This window comes from Dipodomys spectabilis, unplaced genomic scaffold, assembly GCF_019054845.1.
Source record: "Dipodomys spectabilis isolate Male_0828 unplaced genomic scaffold, ASM1905484v1 ptg000692l, whole genome shotgun sequence".
Classification (NCBI taxonomy): domain Eukaryota; kingdom Metazoa; phylum Chordata; class Mammalia; order Rodentia; family Heteromyidae; genus Dipodomys; species Dipodomys spectabilis.
The window spans coordinates 522943-550888 of record NW_024871369.1 but is presented as its reverse complement, the minus strand read 5'-3'; the positions used below and the strand labels follow the sequence as shown (position 1 = coordinate 550888).

The following is a 27946-nucleotide window of genomic DNA, read 5'->3' as shown; positions in this document are numbered from 1 at the left end:
CCCGTGGGGGGGCTCGGGCCGTGGGGGGCTCGGGCCGTGGGGGGCTCGGCCTGTGGGGGGGCTCGGGCCGTGGGGGGGCTCGGGCCGTGGGGGGGCTCGGGCCGTGGGAGGGGGGGCTCAGCCTGTGGGGGGCTCGGGCCGTGGGGGGGCTCGGGCCGTGGGGGGGCTCAGCCTGTGGGGGGCTCGGGCCGTGGGGGGGGCTCGGGCCGTGGGGGGGCTCGGGCCGTGGGGGGGCTCGGGCCGTGGGGGGGGCTCGGGCCGTGGGGGGGCTCGACCTTGGGGGGGCTCGGCCCGTGGGAGGGGGGGCTCAGCCTGTGGGGGGCTCGGGCCGTGGGGGGGCTCGGGCCGTGGGGGGGGCTCGGGCCGTGGGGGGGCTCAGCCTGTGGGGGGCTCGGGCCGTGGGGGGGCTCGGGCCGTGGGGGGGGCTCGGCCGGGGAGCGGCCGGGCTGGGCCCCGGTGTCCGGCGGCGGGGTCAGCGTGGCCCCGGCCCGCGGCGCCCAGCGCGAAGAGCTGGCTCCAGCAGGTGGCGACGGTGCCCAGCGCGCGCATCAGGAGCCGCCTCCGGCCGCCGCGACTCCGGGCCGGGGCGGGGCGCGCTCGGGGCCGGCTGCCCTGTGGCGGGAAAGGAACCGCTGACCCGCGCCCGCCCGCGCCCGTCCCCCCGCCCGCGCCCGTCCCCCCGCCCGCGCCCGTCCCCCCGCCCGCGCCCGACCCCCGTCCCCCCGCCCGCGCCCGTCCCCCCGCCCGCGTCCGTCCCCCCGCCCGCGCCCGTCCCCCCGCCCGCGCCCGACCCCCGTCCCCCCGCCCGCGCCCGTCCCCCCGCCCGCGCCCGACCCCCGTCCCCCCGCCCGCGCCCGACCCCCGTCCCCCCGCCCGCGCCCGTCCCCCCGCCCGCGCCCGTCCCCCCGCCCGCGTCCGTCCCCCCGCCCGCGCCCGTCCCCCCGCCCGCGCCCGTCCCCCCGCCCGCGCCCGTCCCCCCGCCCGCGCCCGTCCCCCCGCCCGCGCCCGACACCCCGCCCGCGCCCAACCCCCGTCCCCCCGCCCGCGCCCGTCCCCCCGCCCGCGCCCGTCCCCCCGCCCGCGCCCGTCCCCCCGCCCGCGCCCGACCCCCGTCCCCCCGCCCGCGCCCGTCCCCCCGTCCCCCCGCCCGCGCCCGACCCCCCGCCCGCGCCCGTCCCCCCGCCCGCGCCCGTCCCCCCGCCCGCGCCCGACCCCCGTCCCCCCGCCCGCGTCCGTCCCCCCGCCCGCGCCCGTCCCCCCGCCCGCGCCCGACCCCCGTCCCCCCGCCCGCGCCCGTCCCCCCGCCCGCGTCCGTCCCCCCGCCCGCGCCCGTCCCCCCGCCCGCGCCCGACCCCCGTCCCCCCGCCCGCGCCCGTCCCCCCGCCCGCGCCCGTCCCCCCGCCCGCGCCCGTCCCCCCGCCCGCGCCCGACCCCCGTCCCCCCGCCCGCGCCCGACCCCCGTCCCCCCGCCCGCGCCCGTCCCCCCGCCCGCGCCCGACCCCCCGCCCCCCCGCCCGCGCCCGTCCCCCCGCCCGCGCCCGACCCCCCGCCCGCGCCCGACCCCCGTCCCCCCGCCCGCGCCCGTCCCCCCGCCCGCGCCCGTCCCCCCGCCCGCGCCCGACCCCCCGCCCCCCCGCCCGCGCCCGTCCCCCCGCCCGCGCCCGTCCCCCCGCCCGCGCCCGACCCCCCGCCCCCCCGCCCGCGCCCGTCCCCCCGCCCGCGCCCGTCCCCCCGCCCGCGCCCGACCCCCGTCCCCCCGCCCGCGCCCGTCCCCCCGCCCCCCCGCCCGCGCCCGTCCCCCCGCCCGCGCCCGACCCCCGTCCCCCCGCCCGCGCCCGACCCCCCGACCCCCCGCCCGCGCCCGACCCCCCGTCCCCCCGCCCGCGCCCGTCTCCCCGCCCGCGCCCGACCCACGTCCCCCCGCCCGCGCCCGTCCCCCCGCCCGACCCCCGTCCCCCCGCCCGCGCCCGTCCCCCCGCCCGCGCCCGACCCCCGTCCCCCCGCCCGAGCCCGACCCCCAGCCCGCGCCCGTCCCCCCGCCCGCGCCCGACCCCCGTCCCCCCGCCCGCGCCCGACCCCCCGCCCGCGCCCGACCCCCCGCCCGCGCCCGTCCCCCCGCCTGCCCCTGTCCTGCCCCTGTCCTGCCCTGTCCTGCCCCTGTCCTGCCCCTGCCCCTGCCCCTGCCCCTGCCCTGCCCCTGCCCCTGCCCCTGTCCTGCCCCTGCCCCTGCCCCTGCCCTGCCCCTGCCCCTGCCCTGCCCCTGTCCCTGCCCCTGCCCTGCCCTGCCCCTGCCCCTGCCCCTGCCCCTGTCCCTGCCCCTGTCCTGCCCTGTCCTGCCCCTGCCCTGCCCCTGCCCCTGCCCCTGTCCCTGCCCCTGCCCCTGCCCCTGCCCCTGCCCCTGCCCTGCCCCTGCCCCTGCCCTGCCCCTGCCCCTGCCCTGCCCCTGCCCCTGCCCCTGCCCCTGCCCTGCCCCTGCCCCTGCCCTGCCCCTGCCCTGTCCTGCCCCTGCCCCTGCCCCTGTCCTGCCCCTGCCCCTGCCCCTGCCCCTGTCCTGCCCCTGCCCCTGCCCCTGCCCCTGCCCTGCCCCTGTCCTGCCCTGCCCCTGCCCCTGCCCTGCCCCTGCCCCTGCCCCTGCCCCTGCCCTGCCCTGCCCCTGCTCCTGCCCTGCCCCTGCCCCTGCCCCTGTCCTGCCCTGCCCCTGCCCCTGCCCTGTCCCTGCCCCTGCCCTGCCCCTGCCCCTGCCCCTGCCCCTGTCCTGCCCCTGCCCTGCCCTGCCCCTGCCCTGCCCCTGCCCCTGCCCTGCCCCTGCCCCTGCCCTGCCCCTGCCCCTGCCCTGCCCCTGTCCTGCCCTGCCCCTGCCCCTGCCCCTGCCCCTGCCCTGCCCTGCCCCTGCCCTGCCCCTGCCCCTGCCCCTGCCCCTGCCCTGCCCCTGCCCTGTCCTGCCCCTGCCCCTGCCCCTGTCCTGCCCTGCCCCTGCCCCTGCCCCTGCCCCTGCCCTGCCCCTGCCCTGCCCTGCCCCTGCCCCTGCCCTGCCCTGCCCCTGCCCTGCCCCTGCCCCTGCCCCTGCCCCTGTCCGCGTCCGCCCGCACCCGCCCGCGCGGGATGGAAGGGAAGGGAGGGGGCCGCGCCCCGAGCCGCACCTGGCGCGCGGTCCAGCAGTGGCGGCGCATCACCGCCTGCGTCCTCACCGCCACCGTCCACGCCGCTCTCTCCAGGGCGCCCCGACGGCCCTCGGCCGCCGCTCCGCGCAGGGTCCACACCAGAGACTCGATGGACAGGAGGATGGTGCGCTCCTGGGGGCGAGGAGGGGCCGAGGAGAGGGGGGCGTGGTGGGGGACGGGGGTGGGGGTCTCGCGCCCTCTGGGGGAGGTGGGGTCCCCACACCCTCTGGGGAGTAGGCCGGGTCCCCCATACCCTCTGAGGGAGGCGGGGTCCCCACACCCTCTGGGGAGGAGGGGGGTCCCCATGTCTTCTGGGGAGGAGGAGGGTCCCCCTGCGCTCTGGGGAGGAGGCAGGGTCCCCATGTCCTCTTGGGGAGGAGGCGGGGTCCCCATGTCCTCTGGGGAGGAGGCAGGTCCCCATGCCTTCTGGGGAGGAGGCAGGGTCCCCATGCGCTCTGGGGAGGAGGCGGGGTCCCCATGTCCTCTGGGGAGGAGGCAGGTCCCCATGCCTTCTGGGGGGAAGAGGCGGGGGTCCCTATGTCCTCTGGGGAGGAGGCGGGGTCCCCATGCGCTCTGGGGAGGAGGCGGGGTCCCCATGCGCTCTGGGGAGGAGGGGGGTCCCCATGTCCTCTGGGGAGGAGGCGGGTCCCCATGCGCCCTGGGGGGAAGAGGCGGGGGTCCCCATGTCCTCTGGGGGGAAGAGGCGGGGGTCCCCATGCGCTCTGGGGAGGAGGCGGGGTCCCCATGCGCTCTGGGGGGAAGAGGCGGGGGTCCCTATGTCCTCTGGGGAGGAGGTGGGGTCCCCATGTCCTCTGGGGAGGAGGCGGGGTCCCCATGTCCTCTGGGGAGGAGGCGGGGTCCCCATGCGCTCTGGGGAGGAGGGGGTCCCCATGCGCTCTGGGGAGGAGGCGGGTCCCCATGCGCTCTGGGGAGGAGGCGGGGTCCCCATGCGCTCTGGGGAGGAGGCGGGTCCCCATGCACTCTGGGGGGAAGAGGCGGGGGTCCCCATGCGCTCTGGGGGAGGAGGCGGGGGGGGGGGGGGTCCCCATGCGCTCTGGGGAGGAGGCCCGTACCTGTCGGGCACCGCAGGAGGCTCCAGGCCAGCCCCGCCCGCCGCCAGCTCCCAGGTGGTTCTGTCTAGAGCCTGGCCGCGCATGCGCGGCAGCTGGCAAGGGTAGCCGCAGCCGCAAGGCCGCCTTCAGGTCCTGGAAGATGACGGCGCGGTAGTGGTGGAGCATCTCCGGGACGCGGCAGGAGCCGGGCCCCGGCCGGCCTGGCCAGGCCCCGGGCAGCGCCAGCAGCAGCACGCAGAGGGCCGCCTCCGGGGACACCTAGAGGGAGCGCGGGTCAGGACGGGTCTGGCCCGAGGCCCACCGTCGAGGGACGTCTTGGAACAAACCTTTGCCCGACTTAGAAAAGCAGAGACCATAAATAAGCCTGCACACTGGACATCGCTCCATGTTCTGTTGCAAAATTTGTGGGAATTATACTGGGGGTTGAGGAGGCCATTTCACTGAGCCCCGAGTCCACAGCGGGTGTCGGGTGGACACGGGAGGGAGGCAGGTGAGGGCTGGGCACTGGCAGTCCTAGCTTCTTGGGAGGCTGGGGCTAGAGGATCTGCTTGAAGCCAAGCCAGAGAGAAAAGCCCATGAGACTGTCTCTAATCCTGCTAGATGCCAGACTGGCAGCCTGGCTCAAGTACTAGAGTACCAGTTCCAAGCATGCACACAGATTGAGAACTTGAGGCTGAGTTCAGGATACATATAGGTACATGCACAGTGCATGTGCACGTGTGCACGTGAATACACACACACCACACACACACAAACTGGAGGGACCACCTGGCTTTGTACAGTTGACATGGGCTTGTTCTGCTGTGGATAGGGAAGAGCAGGAAGTGAGCCCAGAATAGTCTTACCTCTGGCCATGCTCAGACTCATACCTATCAGCTGCAGCCCCCACCACACACGAGGCAGTTTCCTCTTGCTAATGCCTGGGTTGCCTCTGGGTAAGAGGCACCTGAGGACAGAAGGGCTCAGCTCTTGGAGGCGTGGGAATCCCTACTTCCTATCACGGGTCTGCCACAACCAGCTGAGCCACAGACCCAGCATGAACAAAAGCTCTGAGCTCCAGGCCAGGCTAGGGAACTCCCAGAGGTAGCAGGGGAGAAGGGAGCTACCTGACACCCCACCCACAGGCCTCATCCTGCCCAGATGGGCGGGGGCAGGGAGACTCCTGAAGGTCCCCTAGGCGCATCCATTCCCAAGGGGACGGTCTCCAAACCTGCCCCAGGCCTCCAGGAGGGAGTCAGGAGCCAACTCAAGCTGAAAACTCAATCATGTGAACCCAGGGAGATGACAGGACTCCAGGGCTTCCCAGTCCTGGCAGGGACTTGGCGCACACCCCAAACCCTCACTGAGAGCTGACTGAGGCCTCCTATTGGGGCACCAGACTGAAAGAGAAGACATTTTACCATGGCCCCTTCTTGGGGTTTACTGGCACCAAGGACAGTGAGGGTGGACTAAGAATCGCCTGTGGCCCCTTGTCTTGCTGCCAGTAGAGGTTATACTAAGAACAGTCTACATGTCAGCCGGAGCAGCTGGAGAAATGTGCTACACCACTGCACCCGATACACTGCTCCCAGATACACCCCTTCAGCCCCCAAAACGCAGGCTCAGCAGTGTGGGAGGAAATTGTTTTAGGGAGACCAGACTTGTCTCAGAGCACTGCGTTGGATTATAGGAAGCAGCAAAAGGCTTCCAAGAGGCACAGGGGAAGCAGCATTCCCTGCGCTGTGCTGGCTCCTGAACCCTTAAACCAAACCGGATACCCCCCACTGCTCACCAGGGGTCTCCCCAAAGTCCCCCCACCTTTGGCTGCTCACCATATGCCTTTCAGGGATTGGTCCTCCTCCACAACCTGCAGCAGGTCAGGAACATGACCTGAGACCCTCAGGAGTCTGAGTGGACAGGGTAGTGGTGATTGGCTACACCAACGTGCCTACACCAGGCCCAGCACCTTAAAACAAGGATAAGGGCAGGCGGAAGTTGTCTCCCCTCGCAAAGGAGGGAGGGAGAAGGAAGGAGAGGCCAGCAAGTCCTGCTCCCTCCCTCCCTCTCCCCACCCTCCAATCACTCCCAGTCACCTAAGGCTGGAGCCCAGCAGTTGCTTGAGGCAGCAGATCTAAGGGCTGCTGTGGGCTGGATTGAGTGTCAGTCAGGAAAACCCTGCTGCCAAGTGGCAGGAATGGCAAGGTGGGCACCAGGAAATGCAGGTCCCACAGAGACCCGCGGAGCCTGCTGGGAAGACCTTGCCCCTTCCCCGCGCTCACTGGCCCCACACTGGCTCCTGTCCTTGCATGAACTTCTCAGGCTCCCTGCTCCTGGACCGAGTAGTCTTCACGGCTGGGAAGTCATGGTCCCAAAAGGCTGAGAGTAGCCTCTAGGATACAGCTCGCTCTGAGCTTAAAAGTTCAGGGGTGCTTTTCAGGAATGGAGGCTACCTCAAAGCGACTGAGAAAGCCCTCATGCAGATGAGGAAACAAGCAGGTATTACAACTGCTCTGGCCCCACAGGAAGCCTCACCAGGGCTTTTTTTTGCCAGTCCTGGGGCTTGAACTCAGCACCTGGGCACTGTCCCTAAGATTCTTCTTTTTTTGGGTCCAGTCATGGGGCCTGAACTCTGGGCCTGGGCGCTGTGTCCCTCAGCTCTTCAGCTCAAGGCTAGCGCTCTACCACTTGAGCCACAGCGCCACTTCCAGCTTTTTTCTTATGTGGTGCTGAGGAATCGAACCCAGGGCCTCATGCATGCGAGGCAAGCGCTCTACCACTGAGCCACCTTCCCAGCCCCCCTAAGCTTCTTTTGCTCAAGGCTAGCACTCTATCATTTGGGCCATAGTGCTACCTCCGGCTTTTTCCATTGATGTGGTACTGAGGAATTGGACCCAGGGCTGTGTGCATGCTAGGTAATCACTTGACCACTGAGCCACCTTCCCAGCCCCCAGGGCATGCTTGGATGTGCCCACGAAGTTGCAGTCCTGGGTTTGGCTTTCACTGGTTAGGGGCCAGCTGACTTTGGCTGCTTCTTCAGATTGGTTCCTGGTGCCCTCATGCCTCCTGGATGCACAAGAACACACCAGCAGCTCTTCCAGCCACTCCTGTGGGTGGGCGAATGTGTGGCGGGCCCGTGTCCAGGTGACCAGCCCCGTGCCTCCCAAGCAGCGACTATGTCCTACTCGGGGCGACTGGACCTCAAGACTCAAAACAGGGGGCTGGGAAGGTGGCCCAGTGGTAGAGCGCTTGCCTCGCATGCATGAGGCCCTGGGTTCAATTCCTCAGCACCACATACACAGAAAAAGCTAGAAGTGGCGCTGTGGCTCAAGTGGTAGGGCACTAGCCTTGAGCTGAAGAGCTGAGGGACAGCGCCCAGGCCCAGAGTTCAGGCCCCACAACCGACCAAAAAATTAAAGTCTCAGAACAGGAAAGGTATTGCACAGGTGAGCAACAGGCAGCACAGACGCTGCCCGCCAGCGTCAGGAGCTGGACACCACTGCAGGGTCATTAGCTTCTGTTCTCCAGGAAACGGGTCTCCAAGAACCATGGCTTATTATTCAACATGACCATATTTCTGTCCTGGCCAGTCTGAGCTTGTCCATTGCTATCCTCTGTCTGTGACCTCTAGTCAGGTGCCTCTGGCCCAGCCTACACACCCACTTCCAGCAAAGCCAGATTTTTTTTTCCTTTTTTTTTTTTTTTTTGTCGGTCGTGGGGTTTGAACTCTGGGCCTGGGCGCTGTCCCTCAGCTCTTCAGCTCAAGGCAAGTGCTCTATTGCTTCAGCCACAGCGTCACTTCCGGTTTTCTATTAGTGTATTGGAGCTAAGTCTCATAGACTTTCCTGCCCGGGCTGGCTTTGAGCCCCAATCCTCAGATTTCAGCCTCCTGAGTAGCTAGGATTACAGGTGTGAGCTACCGACGGCCGGCTTGAGTCAGATTGTTTTCAACTCAGGGCACATACACAAGAATCTGAGACCCTTGGGCTGGGAAGGTAGCTCAGTGGTAGAGCACTTGCCTTGCATGCATGAGGCCCTGGGTTCGATTCCTCAGCACCACATAAGCAAAAAGAAAAAAAAAGCCGGAAGTGGGGCTGTGGCTCAAGTGGTAGAGCGCCAGCCTTGAGCTGAAGAACTGAGGGACAGCGCCCAGGCCCAGAGTTCAGGCCCCATGACTGGACCCAAAAAAAAAAAAAAAAAAGAATCTGAGACCCAAGGAAGACCTGTATTTAATTTTCAATCCAATAATGACAAGTTACAAGTACTGTAGGAGAAAAGTGCTATGGATTAGCAAAAAGATTCACCTGCAAGAGAGAGCCTCTGAACAGTGGCATCTTTAGAGGCCTAGGGCAGGCCTGGAGAGGCCCCCGCAGAGCACAGCCTGTCATCCACACTGACTCGAGGCCCCAGCTTCACAGCACCAAAGGCCTCCTGAGAGCTCTGTCCCCTTCAGCTTAGTCTCAGATCTGAGGCTCAGTACCCCACTCTCCAAAGCCTGTGTTCCCAACACTTCCACCTTCACAAAATCTGTGAGCGCTGGCATCCCATGACTCTTCCAGGTACAAATAAACACCTACAGGGCTGGGAAGGCGGCTTAGTAGGCGAGTGCTTGCTTAGCATGCATGAAGCCCTGGGTTCGATTCCTCAGTACCACATACACAGAAAAAGCCAGAGTGGTACTGTGACTCAAGTAGTAGAGCACTAGACTTGAGCAAAATGAAGCTCAGGGACAGTGCCCAGGCCCTGAGTTGTTCAAGCCCCAAGACTGGCAAAAAAAAAAAAAAAAGTACCCTAACCATTCCTTGTAGGTGTGGGAGACCAGATTGGGTAGAAAAGGACCTGGAGAAAAGTAGAACCTCAGCCCCAGCGCACTGCATAAGAGCCTTTAATGAAGGTCAGACTGCACAGTGCTGTGTCCCATGCACGTGCCACCACAGCCGGCGCCTCACGCCCACCCACCCCAGCATCAGAAGCATCAGAAGGTGTTCTTGATGCGCGCAGCCACCAGCACCAGGACCTCCCCAATCTTCTTCTGCCAGTTGGCAATATCTTTGGACACAGTGCACCACAGCTCTCCATGGCGGGGCTCAGCATTCTCACAGCGCTTTCTCACGTCCTCCTGCTGCTCCTGAGGAAAGCACCGCACAGCACTTCAGGCAGGGCTTCTCTAGGCTTCTCTGCTCCTTCGTACTCCTGGTCCCACGGATCTCAAGGTAGCCTCTCTGCTTAGGGAGCGTACCCGCTGATGACCTTCCTCCCACCCTCAAGATTCACTGCTAAGGGGTGCAGGTGTGTGTGTGTGCGTGGGTGTGTGTGCACGTGTGTGCACTGAGGGGTGCTGGTGTGTATCTGTGTGTGTGTGTGTGTGTGCGCGCTAAGGAGTGCAGGGGTGTGTGTGTGTGTGTGTGAGCGCTAAAGGGTGCTGGGGTGTGTGTGTGCGTGCTAAGGGGTGCTGGGGTGTGTGTGTGTGCGTGCATGTGTGCGCGCTAAGGGGTGCTGGTGGGTGGTGTGTGTGTGTGTCTGTGTGCGTGCTAAGGGGTACTGGGGTGTGTGTGTGTGCGCTAAGGGGTGCTGGTGTGTGTGTGTGCGTGCATGCTAAGGGGTACTGGTATGTGTGTGCGTACGTGCGCACTAAAGGGTGCTGGTGGGTGTGTGCGCACTAAGGTGTGCTGGGGTGTGTGTGTGTGCGTGTGCGCTAAAGGGTGCTCGGGTGTGTGTGTGTCTGTGTGTGGGCTAAGGGGTGCTGGTGTGTGTGTGTGTGTGTCTGTGTATATCTGTGTGTGTGCGCGCTAAGGGGTGCTGGGGTGTGTGTCTGTGTGTGTGCGCTAAGGGGTGCTGGTGTGTGTGTGTGTATATCTGTGTGTGTGCGTGTGTGCACGCTAAGGGGTGCTGGGGTGTGTGTGTGTGTCTCTGTGTGTGTGTCTGTCTGTCTGCCTGCCTGCCTGTCTGTGTGTGTGTCAGTACTGGGGCTTGGACTTCTCGTCCAGGCTGGCTTTGAACCTCAATCCTCAGGTCTCAGCCTTCTGAGTTGCGAGGAATACAGATGAGAGTCTCTAGCACCTGGCTAAAATGGGCTGGTCTGCTATCTCCTGGGTCCTCTAAGGGCTGGTGGGCTCTCAGACGCCGAGCAGGAGATGGGCCGGGCTGCCTGCAAAGACTCACCTCCGTGCCATGCTGCAGCTCGAACTTGTAGAAGAAGGCCCAGGCATCCCCCAGGTCAGAGTCGATTTTCACTGTGCGGTGGAACCACTCCCGAGCCTTGGTGATCTTCCGCTCACTCCAGAACAGCCTGTTTCAGGAAAAAGGTGCAGGGTTCAGAGTGAGGGGTGTTTAGCTGTTGCCAGGGCCACCCTCACCCATCTGTGTGGATTATCAGCAGTACCCTGAACCCAGCGGCTGTGGCCCTGCCAGGGGCCACGAATAAATGGAGATTACTCCAAATTGCTCACCAAAAAGCTCGGATGTCTAAGCACATCCCTTTTTCTTTCTGCTTCAAAACAAATCTAACAAGACTGTTTCCCTCTCCACACTACTGATCAGCAGCTTTCATAGACACTTCCTTTTTTGGCAGTCATGGGGCTTGAACTCTGGGCCTGGGTGCTGTCCCTCAGCTCTTCAGCTCAAGGCAAAAAAAAATTTTTTTCCCCTTTTAAGTTAAATGGGAGGAAATGCCACTAAATCTGACGAAACATGAATTAAGGCTCTGATTAGAAAAACAAAGGCTTGGGGCTGGGAAGGTGGCTCAGTGGTAGAGTGCTTGCCTTGCATGCCTGAGGCCCTGGGTTCGATTCCCCAGCACCACATAAGCAAAAAGAAAAAAGCTGGAAGTGGTGCTGTGGCTCAAGTGGTAGAGCACTAGCCTTGAGCTGAAGCGCTGAGAGACAGTGCCCAGGCCCAGAGTTCAGGCCCCAATGACCAGACCCGAAAAAGAAAAATAAAAACAGAGGCTTCAGCATGCTCCTCAGTAGGATACTTGCTAAGTTATTCTACCCTGTTTACCCCCATGAAGATAGGTTCTAGCCAGCACCAGAAACTTTGGGCCCCAAGCCCCTCAGTACTCAGACCACAGTACACATGCTGGTATACCTGACTGACTTCCCAAGACCAAACTGAAGTGGACCAGGCTAGAAGCCAGACCCTAGAAACCAAAGTCGCCATGATGTCCTCCCACAGAGTGGGGGGGGAGGGGGACAGCAGAGAGGACAGCAGGCATGCTATGACGGCAGGTCCAAGATGTGGGGCACTTCCACGCTCCCCACAGCTCAGACTCTCCGGAGCCAGAAGCACCAAAGCAGCGGGAGCCCAGGCAGCCCTCCATCCCAGACAGCTGTTTGGACTACTCTCAGGTACTGAGCAGAGTGATTTCATGCTCTGATAACTTGATTGTTTTTTAAGCCTTGTGGTGTTCTTAATTGCTTGGTGTTAGATAAACTGTGATTTAAAGAGCGCAAATTCAAGATAGCAGACAACGAGAACACTGGCTTGGAAACAGCCAGGAATGACTTATTTACTTTAGCAAAGCCTTTTATGAGGTTTTATGGCTGCCATATCCGAGGGCCACACAGCCACTCTGGGAAGAAGCAGCACAAAGGAAGAAGGGGGAAGCCAAAGCAGGCCCGAGCCAGACCCTGAGACGCCTCCTTCTCACGCGAGGGCCATGGGGCTGGAGAGCTGCATGGGCAGCTTTGTGAGGGCTTCCATGCCAGTCCCGAAGACCCAGTGCCACCCAGAGCAGAGCCAAAGCTGGCCCAGGACAGTCTGGGGTGATATGCCCCCCCCTATCACCATAGGGAAATGGAGGTAAGGCAACACAGGTGCTACATGAGGTTACTTGCCAACTACTTCTTCCCCTGGGAACCTTGCCTCTATCCAAACTGACAGGCTCTGGTTGGTCACCTCTGTACTACAAGACATCCAGACCCAGGGCTGTTCCCAGGACCAAAGCTCAAAGTGTCTCATTTCTTTTCCTTTTTCTTGTCGGTTCTGGGGCCTGAACTCAGGGCCTAGGTGCCACCCCTGTGCTTCTCTCGTTCAAGTCTAGTATCACTTATGCCACAGCCCCACTTCTGGCTTTTTCTAAGTAGTTTGTTGGAGCTAAGAATCTCACTTTTTGCCCAGGCTAGTTTCAAACCATGATCCTCAGATCTCAGCCTCCTGAGGAAGCGCTAGGATTACAGGCGTGAGCCATGGGAACCTGGCCTGATTTCTTTTTTTCTTTTTTCGGTTGGTTGTGGGGCTTGAACTCTGGGCCTGGGTACTGTTCCTCAGCTCTTCAGCTCAAGGCGAGCGCTCTACTACTTAAGCCACAGAAACACTCCAGGTTTTCTAGTGGTTCATTGGAGATAAGAGTCTCATAAGTGCCGGGCGCTGGTGGCTCACGCCTGTAATCCTAGCTACTCAGGAGGCTGAGATCTGAGGATCGCGGTTCAAAGCCAGCCCGGGCAGGAGAGACCGTGAGACTCCTATCTCCAATAAACCACCAGAAAACCGGAAGTGGCGCTGTAGCTCAAGTGGTAGAGCGCTCACCTTGAGCTGAAGAGCTGAGGGACAGCGCCTAGGCCCAGAGTTCAAGCCCCACGACCGACAAAAAACAAAAAAAGAGTCTCATAAGTTTTCCTGCCCAGGCTGGCTTTGAACGCAATCGTCAGATCTCAGCCTCCTGAGTAGCTAGGATGACAGGCGAGAGCTGCCGGCGCCAGCTTCTGATTTCTCACTCTAACAAAATGAAAACAAATTTCTTAGCTGATGCCCCTTAAGGCAAAAGGCTTTTTTGCTTATTAAGCTCTGAGTTGACCCACAGAAGCAGATGGCTGTGTGTGGTACAAGCTGAAATCTGGAAATCAAAGACAGGAGAGACAGAGGAAGGACCGCCTGAAAGGTCCAGGGAGAGGGAGTGACCTGGACAGGTGCCCATGTGAGGTGGGCAGCAAATGTCTTACGACTTCAGTCTTGCAATGTGCTGACCCAAAACACCGAAGCAAAGCTCCTGCGGCAAGTTCCAGGGGCCCACCCTGCTAAGGGCACCGTCACTACAGGCAAGGAGAGGCAGAGATGCTGGCAAAAGGCCACATCAGGACCCTTGCTTGAGGTCAGCAACTCCTAGAAAACTCCTACTCACTTGGCCACGGCCAGGAGCACATGTGGGTCATGCTCACACTTCTTCAGGGCATCCACACTCTTGGTCTTTCTCTGGGGTCTTGCCTCGAGGAAGACGGCTTCTGACCACAGAATGCCTGAAATTCAGAAACAAAGACCTGAGCTTCAGTCTCATCTCTGGCTTCAGAAATATGTCTACCTTACCCAAGTAGCCCTGAGAGAGGCCTGTTTTGGGCCATCCACAAAGCTCCCGACAATGGCCAGAGGCATGAACAGCCTTCCTACTGACTCAGGAGAACACAAAGAAAAATTGCAATGTCAAAACAGTATCAAATTAAAAAACAGGAGACAGGGAGGCATAGTGGTACATATTTGAAATCCCAGAACTTAAAAGGCTGAGGCAGGAGGCTCACAAGTTAAAGGCCCAGCCAAGGCTACAAAGCAAAAGCCTATCTCAAAAAAAGAAAGTCAACAGTAGGAGACAACGTACATATCCAATAATCAGCTAACCACTGAGAGTATGTTGCAAGCATGCCTTATGCAGCCTTAGAAATGTACTTCTTTCAGGGCGCCACACCTGTCATCCTCGCTACTCAGGAGGCTCAGATCTGAGAATGGCAGTTCAAAGCCAGCCTGGGCAGGAAGTCCATGAGACTTCCACCAGAAAACAGGAAGTGGTGAAGTGGCTCAAGTGCTGTCTTGAGCTGAAGAGCTGAGGGACAGCCCCCAGGCCCAGAGGTCAGGCCCCACGACCAACAACCACAAAGAAAAAGAAAAACCAACAGTGCAGGCTGGGAAGGTGGCTCAGTGGTAGAGTGCTTGCCTAGCATGCATGAAGCCCTGGGTTCGATTCCTCAGCACCACATACAAAGAAAAAGCCTGAAGTGGCACTGTGGCTCAAGTGGTAGAGTGCTAGCCTTGAGCAAAAGAAGCTCAGGAATAGTGCCCAAGCCCTGAGTTCAAGCCCCAGGATGGAGGGGGGCCAGGGCAGGGGGGGAGGGAGGGGAGAAGAGGCAGAAGAACAGGAAATTAAAGATACTATCCATTCAAAAAAAAAAAGCTCAGGGACAGCACCCAGGCCCTGGGTTCAAGCCTGACACCTGCAGAGTGGGGCAGAGAGGCTCCTACCAGAGCTGGGACATTCCTGGAGGGCTTTGGCCATGAGTGTGTTGGCGATGTTCTTCAGCCCGGCACGGAACTCCAGCCTCACAGACTCCAACCTGAGACAGCCGGAGACAACACAAAATGGTCCTCTCAACCCCTCACATCTATCTATTCTTTGAGACAAAGTCCCAACGTCTCCAGTCTGGGTTAGTCTGGAACTCTATGTAACCCAGGTCAGCCTCAAGCCCACAATCCTCCTACCTCAGCCTCCTTATAGCTGTGCACTCTCACACCCAGCTGCTCCTCAGGCCCTGGCTGTGTCTCCTCTCTCAACTTCATCCCTTAACATCAACTCCTCGCCTCCTCAGCATTCTCCATCAGAAGCCCACTGTCATCTAGTCCCACCTCTCCCGAGCAGGGACCTGACTCCTCACGGTAGCCAGTGCCTGCTGCCCCACCCCGGGGGGATGTGGGCTTGTGTGACCCAGCTACAGGAGGGAGGGGCCATGTGAGGACAGTTCCTGACAGGAGAGCTGGGCCACTAGCCCAGGACTCACCACAGTCCAGGGTTCTTTGGGTTCTTCAATCGAGACTTCTCCAAAATGGCTCGAGCGCGGGTCAGCTGCCCAACCTTCTCCTCGAGCCGGGAAAGCAAGAGCCAGAGTGGTGTAGAGTGGGGGCACTTCTTCAACTGAGGCCAAGAGACCAAGGAAGAAAAGTACTTAGCTGGTATCCACGAGGGACTGACAGCTATGACCAGCCTCATATGAAAGTGCTGCAGGCTGGTCTAGCGACCAGCACATCACATCTGCTTACTCTGTTTCACAGATGGGACTGTGCTAAACACATGTCTAAGTGTGCAGGGGTTAACAGTGTATGGTTGTGCCCAAGGATGTAGACACTACCTTAGCTTTGGGTGTGCTATATGACATGCATCCCAAGTGCAGGGCATAAAACTTTGTCCAAGGGAAAAGACAGAACCTATAGTGAGGGAAGCAAGGTTCAGTCTTGGCATCTAGCCCTCCAAATGTCCTCGGGGGTTAGGGACAGTGTCCTGGGTCAACTGGGGTCTGGTGTCCCCGCTGACACTTACGCCCTGGTTGTAAGCCTCCCGAGCCTTTTCCATCAGCTCTCCTTGCTCTTCAATCTGCCCCTTCATCATCCACAGCTTGGGAAAGTCCTCATAGTGCTTCAAGGCCTCCTCACACAGCTCTTGAGCAGCCTCAATGTTCCCCAGAACCCACTCCAGCTTCACAGACTTCATGAACACCTGCAAAACAGACCTGCACTTTTGCACGGGGGAGTTGCTCCCAAAGCACCTGCCACCTTATCTGGGTGACACATGTCCCATGGTACAGCTCATTTTCTGCCCATCTGTTGCATTTTATGTGCCTCATAAATTTTTCAAAGCTTTTCATGTACACAAAAAGTAAGAAAAAGCCGGGCGCTGGTGGCTCATGCCTGTAATCCTAGCTACTCAGGAGGCTGAGATCTGAGGATCACAGTTCAAAGCCAGCCCAGGCTTATCGCCAATAAACCACTAGAAAACCAGAAGTGGCGCTGTAGCTCAAGTGGTAGAGCGCTCGCCTTGAGCTGAAGAGTGCAGGGACAGCGCCCAGGCCCAGAGTTCAGGTCCCATGACCAACCAAAAAAAAAAAAAGTAAGGAAAAAGAATAACACTATCAGAACAAGTTATGAGACTTTCCTATTAAAACAGAATATTGTTAAATATCCAAATCAATGGAATAAAACAGAAAAAAAGGGAAAAAATGCACTTTAAAGCCTAATAACAAATGTGGGCTGTGGCCTCTAGATCCACACGTGCAGCAAGGCACCCTATGACCGGCCCCATCCACCCACCACCACGTACACGGGCCGTGGGCGCACTGCTCCGGGCCTTGGCGAGCAGCCTCCGGGCACGCTCATACTCATTGTTCTCTGACTCCAGTTTCACAGCGGCCAGCCAGATCTCCTCACTGTTGGGGTTGGCCTGGAGGGCAAGCACAGAGACAGCAATAAGGCTCCACACAAAAGGACCAGGGCTAGGATCATGTTTAATAAAAAGCAGGTGTTGGCTGCAAATGTAGCTCAGTGGTAGAGTGCTTGCCCTGCATGCATAAAGCCCTGGGTTCGATTCCTCTGTACCACATAAACAGAAAAAGCCAAAGTGGCTCTGTGGCTCAAGTGGTAGAGTGCTAGCCTTGAGCAAAAAAGAATCTCAGGGACAGTGCCCAGGCCCTGAGTTCAAGCCCCAGGACTGGCAAAAAAAAAAAAAAGCAAAGCAAAGCAGGTAGCCCAAGGACTGAGCCAGTTTCACTCTACTACAGGACTGCTAGGACTGGTGTGGTCCAAACCCTGCCCAGAGTAGAAGACAGGCCATACTCCAGACACAAACCCAGGGTCACTTGAAAACATGTCTGTTTTCATTCTAATACACAGCACTTTAGTAATAATAGCAGCTGTAGGAGCCATCTTCTCTGGGATCCACCCAAACCATTCACATGCACACATGTAATCATACATGTAAGGCATGTAGGATATGCCAGCCAGGGCAGAAAAGTCCCTGAGCTATTATCTCCAATTAATAACCAAAAAGCAGGAAGTAGAGCTGTGTCTCAAGTGGTAAAAAACTCAGGAACAGCACCCAGGCCCACACGTCCTACCTATGTGACCAGCTACACCTAACCTCACTCCTCCCTCAGCATCCACAGGGGACTCACACACGCAGGGCAGATGGATGGCTAGGGCGTTGCTGGTGAGGCAGGCAGGCCTGGCAAGAGCCCGGGCGCAGGTCGCTGTAATCCTGTCATCCTAGCTACTCAGGAGGCTGAGATCTGAGGATCACATCTCAAAGCCAGCCCAGGCAGGAAAGTCTGTGAGACTCTTATCTCCAATAAACCACTCAGAAAACTGGAAGTGGCACCGTGGCTCAAGTGGTAGAGCACTCGCCTTGAGCTGAAGAGCTGAGGGACAGCGCCCATGCCAAGAGTTCAAGCTCCACAACCGACAAAAAAAAAAAAAGAAAGAAAGAAAGAGCTGCCAAAGGAACTGAACTATATTCAGAGTTTAGGGAACATACAACTGCTCTTAAAGCCCCTTCGAGCTGGTATCCACTGTACCAATCAGTACAGCTACTCACTGGCCTTTTGCAAAACATCCACCTCATAGCCTAAGAAGCAGCCCCCTGGTAACAAGCAAGGCAGGCATCTCAGGGATTCCTTTGTGGCACAGCATGAATTAAGGAGGACACTAACTACTCTGTTTATTCTGAGTTCACTCCAGGAAGTAGCTTGAACAAAAGAGTGACCCAGCCAGGAGCCATCCTAGCTGTCATCCTAGCTACTCAGAAGGCTCAGATCTAAGGATCAAGGTTCAAAGCCAGCCAGTGAAACTCTTATCTCCAATGAAACACCAGAAAACTGAAAGTGGCACTGTGGCTCAAGTGGTAGAGCGCTAGCTTTAAGCTGAAGAGCTGAGAGATGGTGCCCAGGCCCAGAGTTCAAGCCCCACAACCAACCAACCAAAAAAAAAAAAAGTCACCCAGACCAATCCCTCCTGTGGTATTTTAATAAGGAAGACCAAGCTTTATTAAAAAAATTTTTTTTGCCAGTCCTGGGGCTTGAACTCAGGGCCTAGGCACTGTCCCTGAGCTTCTTTTTTGCTCAAAGCTACCACTCCACCACTTGAGCCACAGAGCCACTTCTGGCTTTTTCTGTTAATGTGGTGCTGAGGAATCGAACCCAAGGCTTCATGCATGCTAGGCGAGCGCTCCACCACTGAGCTGCCTTCCCAGCCCCAAGACTAAGCTTTATTATGTTATCCTGGACTGCAATAAAAGATTGACATTAGCTAGGTGCTGGTGGCTCACACCTGTAATCCTAGCTACTCAGGAGGCTGCAATCTGGAGTTCAAAGACAACCAGGGCAGCATAGTACATGAGACGCTTATCTCTAATTAACCACCAGAAAAACAGAAGTAGTACTGTGGCTCAAGTGGTAAAGCGCTGGCCTCAAGCTGAGGAGCTCAGGGACAGCACCCGGACCCAGAGTTCAAGTCCCATGACCACCACCAGCAACAACAACAAAATTTGACATTTACAAATGAAGCGTATGCCATAAAACCATTGAATACTCATATTGTCATAAGCTACTAGAATATTATACGTGACAATAACATTTAAATAAGGAACTTTAAAAATATTGCACAGGGCTGGGAGTGTGGCTTAGTGGTAGAGCGCTTGCCCTGCATGCATGAAGCCCTGGGTTCGATTCCTCAGTACCATATACACAGAAAAGGTTGAAAGTAGTGGCGCTGTGGCTCAAGTGGTAGAGCGCTCGCCTTAAACTGAAGAGCTGAGGGACAGGGCCCAGGCCCAGAGTTCAAGACCCAAGACTGACAAAAAATAAAATAAAATAAAAAAAAAATCCAGAAGTGGTGCTGTGGCTCAAATAGTAGAGCTCTAGCCCCTGCGTTTAAGTGCCAATACCAGCACACACAAAAAACACTGCATACGCCAGGCGCCGGTGGCTCACATGTGTAATCCTAGCTACTCAGGAGGCTGAGATCTGAGGATCACAGTTCAAAGCCAGGCCAGGCAGGAAAGTCCGTGAGACTTTTATCTCCAATAAACCACTAGAAAACCGGAAGTGGCGCCGTGGCTCAAGTGGTAGACCACTCGCCTTGAGCTGAAGAGCTGAGCGACAGCACCCAGGCCAAGTTCAAGCCCCACGACCGACAAAAAAAAAAAACAAAAAAACCCACTGCATTGCTTACAACAGTCATCAGTTTTGGTCGGGCTTAGCAAATCTACCTGAATGGAGCTCCACTTACTCAGGGACACCTAGGTGACCCATGTGAGACCTGTGTCTTTTGGTCTGGAAAGTCCAGCCTGTGTCCTTGGCCCCACAGCCCTGGTCACCCAGAGGCTCCAGGGCCCCTCTCACTGGGTACATCTCAAGGCTATGCCCAGGGAAGTGCTTAGGCACCAGTGGTAGCAGCTGGGTCTTCATACACAGCCTTTCTAGCACAGGCAGCCTTTCACTCACCTGAAAGGCCAGGGCCAAGATGCTCCTGGCAGCAGGGACATCCCCAGCTAGCCACTTAGACTTCGCACCCATGAGCCACAACACCTCTGCCTTTGGGCAGTGGGCAACAGCCCTCTGTAGAAGTGCTTCCAGAGACTCCCTGCAAGACAGAGGCCATGGTTACCAGAGCCAGGGCCATAAACCAGAGCACACAGCTGAAAAGACAGTTACGACTCCAAAGTGCGGCTTTATAAATGATTTACCGGATTTTACAATGGGGTCAGTGTGGGGAAATCTTTCCTCTCCATTAAGATTCTAAAAATCAACTACTGAAGAGGGTTTTACAAAGCATCACATTGTTTAAATAGCAGAGCCTATTAGACTGTGTTCTGGAGGACTGATAACATGGGCTTCTTGAACCCTAAAAGATACCCCCAGGTCCACTGATAGACAGGCTGCTGATCCTGTTATGGCATCCCCAAAAAAGTATTTACTGAAAGAAAGTGATTTTAGGTCACTATGCCAGCCTTGGGTTGCAGGTGTAAAAATCCCTGGACTCTTTAAAGAGTTCTGTAGGTGTCAGGCAGCAGCACAGCAAGTGTGGCCAGACTCACACAACAGGGAACTCGGCCTGCTAGTGTAATACCAGGCTCCCTAGAGCATGGTAGATCCCAAGTACTACTTATTCTCCACCATCATCTTATGACTCAGCACCAAGAGAAAGAATTGGCCACTGAGCCTCTGAGTGGTCAGCGTGGATACTGCCATGAGGTCTCAACCATGCCTGTCAGGAGAGGAGTCTGCCCTCTTGGCAGACTATTCTCTCTCTTTCTTTCTCTCTCTCTCTTTTGTTGGTTGTGGGGCCTGAATTCTGGGGCCTAGGCGCTGTCCCTCAGTTCTTCAGCTCAAGGCTAGCACTCTAACACTTGAGCCATAGGGCCACTTCTGGCTTTTTCTACTTATATGGTGCTGAGGAATCGAACCCAGGGCCTCATGCATGGGAGGCAAGCACTCTACCACTGAGCCACCTTCCCAGACTATTCTAAATAACATTCTACAGGGTGAGCCATCAAGCTCACTTAAAAATGTCCCCATATCCCCCATAAGGAGTTAATGCTGAAACACCAAACCAGCTGGCAGGGTAAAAACAAGGCCTTAAAGAGACTGATACTAAACGACGCCAAAAAAGAAAAGGCTCAATATTTCCAGCTGCAACCTCAGTAAACCCAGCAGGGCCTGTGCCCCCCGGCACAGGGAGCAGCGCAGGCAAGAAGAGGACCCCGGAGAGGGTGGATGAAGGGTGTCTGGGGTAGCTGATGCCTTGGAGAGGTACCCACTTAAAACAAGAAACTGCAATGCCTAATTTAATCAACATTTACAGCCAATAAGGCAGACCCAAAAGGTTTTTTCAATTAAGGCGTACAATTAAAGAAAATTATCAAGGACCTCCTCTGTGTACAAAACCAGCCAAAACCCAGAGTCAGCACAACTCAAATGAAAAACAGCTTGTATGGACCTAGACATACCGCCCACAGCTGAAGCCGCCCTGGCACTGACTGTACTGGCTCCACCTCACGCCTGCATCCAGCACTCCTAAGTGCCATGGGGCACTTAGATAGGGCAGACCTCCTTGATGCCTGTTTCTCAGTTATAAATCAGTGATAATCCTATCACAAGAGGGCTATAAAGATCAAGCCAGCTGCAAAGTTCCAGGGCCATAAAAGCATTCTGCCCTCACCACAACCACTTCCCTCAGCACAGAGGCTCAGACTTCAAATGGCAGCACTTGAAGATCTTTGGGAAAGTGAGGTTTAAATTCAGGACCAAGCCAGGTGCCGGTGGCTCACGCCTGTCATCATAGTTACTTAGGAGTCTGAGAGCTGAGGATCAGGGTTCAAAGCCAGCCTGGGCAGGAAAATCCATGAGACTCTTATCTCCAATAAACCACTAGAAAACCAGAAGTGGTACTGTGGATCAAGTGGTAGAGGCTAGCCTTGAGCTGAAGAGCTGAGGGACAGCGCCTCCAGGCCCAGAGTTCAAGCCCCACGACTGACCAAAAAAAAAAAAAAAAAAATTCAGGACCAGACAAGCAGGAACTAGGGGTGGAGGGTTTAATTACACAGGGGCAAGTGAGTCTTACCTGGTGCCATGGTTCTTCTCAAAGTATGCAGCTCGTAGCCACACACTCTTCTTGCTGGGAAACACTTGCAGGGCATAGGCATAAATGGCTCGTGCACACTCCAGGGCATTATGGGCCACACACTAGAACAGAAAGACAGCCATGAGAAGGGACAGTCCCGCACTGCAATGGAGCAGAGGGTATGACAGCCTCTCTGGCTTCTTAGGGCTCACAGTAAAGGCAGCTGATCTAATAGGAACTACGTCCAGGACAGGGGACAGGACCTCTGAAACAAGCCTGTGGGCTGCCTGCTGGCTCTCCTAAGCTTGCGAGGCAATCTGACAATTCATGTACATCACCACCTCACAACTATGTGTGTGCACACATGCACGTGGGGGAGTGGCAGAGACAGGTGTGCTCAGACAGACAAGCTGTAACAGCATCTCATGCAGACCAGCTTCTTATTTATTTACATACTTGTTTTGTGTGCCAGCACCAGGGCTTAAACTAAGGACCTACATGCTGACCCTTAGCTTTTTTGCTCAAGGCTGGTGCTCTACCCCAGCTCCATGTTCATTTTGATGGGTGACTGGAGATAAGAAGTCTCATGGACTTGCCTGAGTAGGCTGGCTTTGAACTGCAGTCAGCCTCCTGAGTAGCTAGGATTTCAGGTGTGAGCCACTGGCAGTGGGCAGGTTTAATTTTCATAACAGAAAATATATACTATACCTAGTATAAAAACAATAAAAGGAAGCCAGGTGCTACTGATTCACGCCTGTAATCCGAGCTACTCATCAGGCTGACCTCTAAGAATCATGGTTCAAAGCCAGCCCAGGCAGGAAAATCTGTGATTATCTCCAATTAACTAACAACAACAAAAAAATCTGGAAGTAGGGTTGTGTCTCAAGTGTTAAGAGTGCTAGCCTTGAGCAAAAACGTTCAGGGGCAGTGCCCACTGAGCGCAAGCCCTACAACACACGAGCGCTCACACACAACCCACTGGGAACAAAGGGAGGACTGTCACTCCGCTACTCCAACAGCAGCACTGTAGACAATGCTCTTCTCTAAGCCTTTTTTTTTTTTGCCAGTCCTGGGGCTTGAACTCAGGGCCTGGGCACTGTCCCTGAGCTTCTTTTTGCTCAAGGCTAGCACTCTGCAACTTGAGCCACAGCGCCACTTCCAGCTTTTTGTATTTATGTGGTACTGAGGAATCGAACTCAGGGCTTCATGCAAGCAAGGCAAGCACTCCAGCACTAAGCCACATTCCCAGCCCAGTTCAAGCCTTTTGTTTTTCTGGTCCGGTCGTGGGGCCTGAACTCTGGGCCTGGGCGCTGTCCCTCAGCTCTTCAGCTCAAGGCTAGCGCTCTACCACTAGAGCCACAGCACCACTTCTGGCTTTTTTTTTTCTGCTTATGTGGTGCTAAGGAATCGAACCCAGGGCCTCATGCATGCAAGGCAAGCGCTCCACCACTGAGCCACCTTCCCAGCCCCTCCAAGCCTTTTTATAACCAAATAGTAATGTTAAAAGTGACAGGTAAGCCAGGCCACAGTGGCTCAAGCCTGTAATCCTAGCTACTCAGGAGGCTAAGATCTGAGGATCTCGGTTCAAAGCCAGCCTGAGCAGGAAAGTCCGTAAGACTCTTATCTCCAATAAATCACTAGAAAACCAGAAGTGGTGCTGTGGCTCAAGCGGTAGAGCACTCGCCTTGAGCTGAAGAGCTGAGGGATAGCACCCAGGCCCAGAGTTCAAGCCCCAGACAGACAAAAAAAAAAAAAAAAAAAAAAAAAAAGTGACAGGTGATATTAGAAAACCCAACAAAAAGCCAATCACTATATGCAGTGACAGAACACCTGAGCGCTGGTTTAACTGTATCTTATGATGACCATCATTCACTGGATAAACTCAAGACATCTGTTCTCAGCCTCACAGAGGACCAAGGGCACTTGTCGCTGAGAGAAATCACTATTCTCCAGGCTCTGCAGACATCACAAGTATTTTTGGACCATGAAGGGATTTGCATTTGGAGGTGAGTAAAAAAGGCAGGAATAACAGGGGGAGAGACAAAGCTTTGCAATTGTTAGTAACAAATGGCCTAATGGAACTGACCTTACAGCTGTGCACATCCCACAATAAAGGCACCCGGCCATTCAGTGTTTCTTCCCAGAGAGGAATCCAGCAAGCCTGCTGTGTTCAAGGATCCTCAGCATGTATAAAAATTATTTACTTTCGGGCTGGGAAGGTGGCTCAGTGGTAGAGCACTCGCCTTGTAAGCATGAGGCCCTGGGTTCAATTCCTCAGCATCACATAAGCAGAAAGAAAAAAAAAAGCCGGAAGTGGCGCTGTGGCTCAAGTGGTAGAGCGCTAGCCTTGAGCCAAAGAGCTGAGGGACAGCGCCCATGCCCAGAGTTCAGGCCCCACCACCGGACCAAAGGAAAAAAAAAAAAAATTATTTACTTTCTGGCAAGTAATGGGATTTGAACTCAGGCCTCTTGCTTGCTTGGATGGTGCTTGCCACTTAAGCCTCATCTCCAGGCTACTGTTTTTTTGTTCTTGGTGCTAGTCCTGAGACTTAAGCTCAAGGCCTGGATGCTGTCTCTCATTTTTTGTTTTTGTTCTTTTGCTTAAGCCTAGTGTTCTACCACTAGAGCCACAGATCTACTTCTGGAGTGTGTGCGTGCGTGTACATGTGTATGAATGTGTGTGTGACACACACACACACACACACATACACGCTAGTCCTGGGCTTGAACTCAGGGCCTGGCACACACACACACACACACACACACACACACACACACAAACACAAACACACGCTAGTCCTGGGCTTGAACTCAGGGCCTGGAAGCTGGCCCTGAGGTTTTATGTTCAAGGCTAGCTGTCTATCACTTGAGCCACAGCTCCACTTATAGCTTTTCTGGTAGTTAACGGTAATCTTACAGACTTCCTGCCCAGGCTGGCTTTGAACAGTAATCCTCAGATCTCAACCTCCTGAATGACTAGGATTATAAGTGTGAGCCACCAGCTCCCAGCTTTTGCTGCTTAATAGGATGTAAGAGTCTCAGAGTTTACTGCCTAAGCTGGCTTAAAATCATGATTCTCAGCTCAAATCTCAGCCTCCTAAGTAGCTAGGATTATAGGTATGAGCCTGGTGCAGCTTGATAAAAATCTTTATAAAGGGGCTGGGAAGGTGGCTCAGTGGTAGAGGGCTTGCATTGCATGCCTGAAGCCCTGGGTTCGATTCCTCAGCACCACATAAAGAAAAAAGCCGGAAGTGGCGCTGTGGCTCAAGTGGTAGAGCGTTAGCCTTGAGCTGAAGAGCTGAGGGACAGCGCCCAGGCCCAGAGTTCAGGCCCCACAACCGGACCCCCTCAAAAAAAATCTTTATAAAACCACTACCTCTGAGGGCTTCCTTAAGGAATGAAGTACACATTATCATACATGACACCTGCAGGCCAAAGGGCTAGTGCCTGAACTCTGTGGTATGAGCATAGAACTTAACAGACCATTGAGAATCAGAATGGGGAAGAACCCTTACCCTACCAGATGGAAGGAATAAGCACTCTAGCCCAGTGCTGGTGATCATGCTTGTATTCCTAAGCTACTCAATAGGCTAAGATCTGAGGATTGCTGTTCAAAGCCAGCCTGGGTAGCAAAATCCATGAGACTCAGAGCTGGGAAGGTGGCTCAGTGGTACAGCACTTGCCTCATATGCATGAGACCCTGGGTTCAATTCCTCAGCATCACATAAGCAGAAAAAGCTGGAAGTGGTGCTGTGGCTCAAGTGGTAGAATGCTAGCCTTGAGCTGAAGAGCTCAGAGACAGCACCCAGGCCCAAAGTTCAAGCCCCACGACCGGCAAAAAATAAAAAAAAAAAAAATCCATGAGATTCTTATCTCCAATTAAGTACCTAAAAAGCTAGATATGGAGCTGTGGCTCAAGTGGTACAGTACTAGCCTTGAACAAATAAAGCTCAGGGACAGTGTCCAGGCCCTGGGTTTAAGCCTCAGAATTGGCACCAAAAAAAAAAAAAAAAAGAAGAAGAAACAGTATTTAAGGGCTGGTGATGACAAAGCACTTGGCTAGCATGGTCAAAGCCCTGGGTCCAATCCCTAGTTCTGTCCTTGACCCCACAAAAAAAGTAAAATAAATCTACTTAGAAAATCATTATGTAGCAAACATTGTGGTCATAATGGATTCAGCTCAAAACTTCAAACTGTGGGTCAAGTTTGATAACAACGAACAGTATCCTTACAGTATCTCAAAGTGACTCCCAGAGTTCAAGCCCAACAGACCAAAAAAAAAAATTATATATATATATATATATATATATATATATATATATATATATATATATAATATATACATATTTGGTGGGGGGGGGGGTTGATAGTGGGGCCTGAACTCTGGGCCTGGGCACTGCCCCTCAGCTCTTCAGCTCAAGGCTAGCGCTCTACCACTTGGAACAACAGCACCACTTCCAGTTTTCTGGTGGTAAGAGTCTCACGGGGACTTTCCTGCCCAGGCTAGCTTTGAACCACGATCCTCAGATCTCAGCCTCCTGAGTAGCTAAGATTATAGGCATGAGCCACCATCACCTGGCTCTAATCTCTTTTGAAATTTAGTCTTAGGAAATAATATCAAAGGAGACAAAATCTTAGTATGCAGAATGCTTTGTTTTTTGTTTTACTTGGCAATGGGACTTGAACTCAGGCCTGGGCGCTGTCCCTGAGCTTTTTTGCTCAAGTTTAGGGCTCTACCACTTTGAGCTACAGACTTTCCTGCCTGGGCTGGCTTCGAACCAAATTATCCTCAGATCTCAGTCTCCTGGGTAGCTGGGATTACAGGCGTGAGCCACCAGTGCCCAGCTATAGAAGTTTTGTTTTGTTTTTTTGTTTGTTTGTTTTTTTGTTGGTCGTGCGGCTTGAACTCTGGGCTTGGGCACTATCCCTGCGCTCTTCAGCTCAAGGCGAGCGTTCTACCACTTGAGCCACAGCGCTTTCTGGTTTTCTAGTGGTTTACTAGAGATAAGAGTTTCACAGACTTTCCTGCCTGGGCTGGCTTTCAACCACAGTCCTCAGATCTCAGCCTCCTGAGTAGCTAGTGAGTCACGGTGCCCGGCTTAGAATGTTTTCTAAAGTTAAATTTTGTACCAAGGAACACAAGAGAACCTAATGTCATTTGTATCAAAAATCAAGGAATGCAAGAGAACCCAATGTCATCTAAGTAAATAGCTATGGAAGTTGTAGTCCAACCCACACCCAGGTCCTGGATTGGGGATACCTGTTGTATGACCTTGGATACATTCTGTGTAATATGCCTATTAGTAAGAGTTCTAAATATTGCCGGGCGCCAGTGGCTCATGCCTGTAATCCTAGCTACTCAGGAGGCTGAGATCTGAGGATCACAGTTCAAATCCAGCCTGGCCAGGAAAGTCCGGGAGACTCTTATCTCCAATAAACCACTAGAAAACCAGAAGTGGCACTGTGGCTTAAGTGGTAGAGCTCTCACCTTGAGCTGAAGAGCGCAGGGACAGCACCCAAGCCCAGAGTTCAAGGCCCACGACGGACCAAAAATAAATAAAAAAGAGTTCAAAATATTACTCCTTCACTTGAACTCAAATTCATCAAAAACTGTAAATCTACATTTACTTTGAAAAGCCAGGCACTAGTACTTCATGCCTGTAATCCTAGCTACTCAAGAGACTGAGATCATGGCTCAAAGCCAGCCTGGGAGAAGGAAAGTCTTTAAGATTTATCTCTAATCAACCACCAAAACCCCCGAGTAAGTGAGGACCAGAGACTCACACCTATAATTCTAGCTACTTAGAAAGCTGAGATCTGAAATCAGTTCTTTCTCCTGCCAGTCCTGAGACTTTCTGAACTCAGGGCCTGGGCACTGTCCTTGAACCTCTTCTGCTCAAGGCTAGCACTTTACCATTTGAGCCACAGTGCCACTTCCAGCCTTTTCTGTTTATGTGGTACTAAGGAATCAAACCCAGGGCTTCATGTGTGCAGGGCAAGTACTCTACCACTAGGCCATATTCCCAGTCCCTGAAAAATCACAGTTCTAAGTAGCAGAGCTGTGGCTCAAGTGGCAGAGTGCCAGCCTTGAGTGAAAAAGCTAAGACAGCACCCAAGTACTGAGCTCAAGCCCTAATATTGGCACAAAAACAAACAAACATACAAAGACCTTTAAAACAGTCTGCTAGTCTCAAGGGTCTACTGTGTTTCACAGAAACCCTAGTTATGAAGGCAAACTCACACTGTCAGCATCCTCCATCCATGTGTGCTTCCGATCTTCTTCTTCAATCCCAATCCCAATCACAGCTCGCATGGCAGCCTGACAGGTAACTACACTTCCAGCCCTGTCACACTCTTCAGCATCCTGAAAAG

The 27946-nt window shown here is 55.8% G+C and overlaps 2 protein-coding genes across 2 annotated transcripts in view; both read right to left on the bottom strand.

Annotated features, from left to right (window-relative positions):
- Positions 1-375: 375 nt before the first annotated feature.
- CUNH20orf204 (chromosome unknown C20orf204 homolog) lies at positions 376-4621 on the bottom strand. The gene is made up of 4 exons (XM_042672287.1): positions 4607-4621; positions 4235-4492; positions 3141-3293; positions 376-612 (listed from the first exon to the last, which is right to left on the bottom strand). The coding sequence occupies exons 1-4, from the start codon at positions 4619-4621 to the stop codon at positions 376-378; spliced, it is 663 nt and encodes a 220-aa protein (XP_042528221.1).
- A 4458-nt stretch (positions 4622-9079) lies between these two features.
- The window catches only part of Prpf6 (pre-mRNA processing factor 6), a 48099-nt gene continuing 29232 nt past the window's right edge, over positions 9080-27946 (bottom strand). Inside the window, exons 12-21 of the mRNA XM_042672241.1 lie at positions 27816-27938; positions 21575-21696; positions 19456-19594; positions 16281-16400; positions 15504-15680; positions 14968-15101; positions 14435-14526; positions 13329-13443; positions 10373-10499; positions 9080-9338 (exon numbers count right to left, since the gene is read on the bottom strand). Of these exons, the coding sequence (XP_042528175.1) occupies positions 9186-9338; positions 10373-10499; positions 13329-13443; positions 14435-14526; positions 14968-15101; positions 15504-15680; positions 16281-16400; positions 19456-19594; positions 21575-21696; positions 27816-27938 (1302 nt within the window). The 3' untranslated portion in view covers positions 9080-9185. The remainder of the gene's footprint in view (positions 9339-10372; positions 10500-13328; positions 13444-14434; positions 14527-14967; positions 15102-15503; positions 15681-16280; positions 16401-19455; positions 19595-21574; positions 21697-27815; positions 27939-27946) is intronic.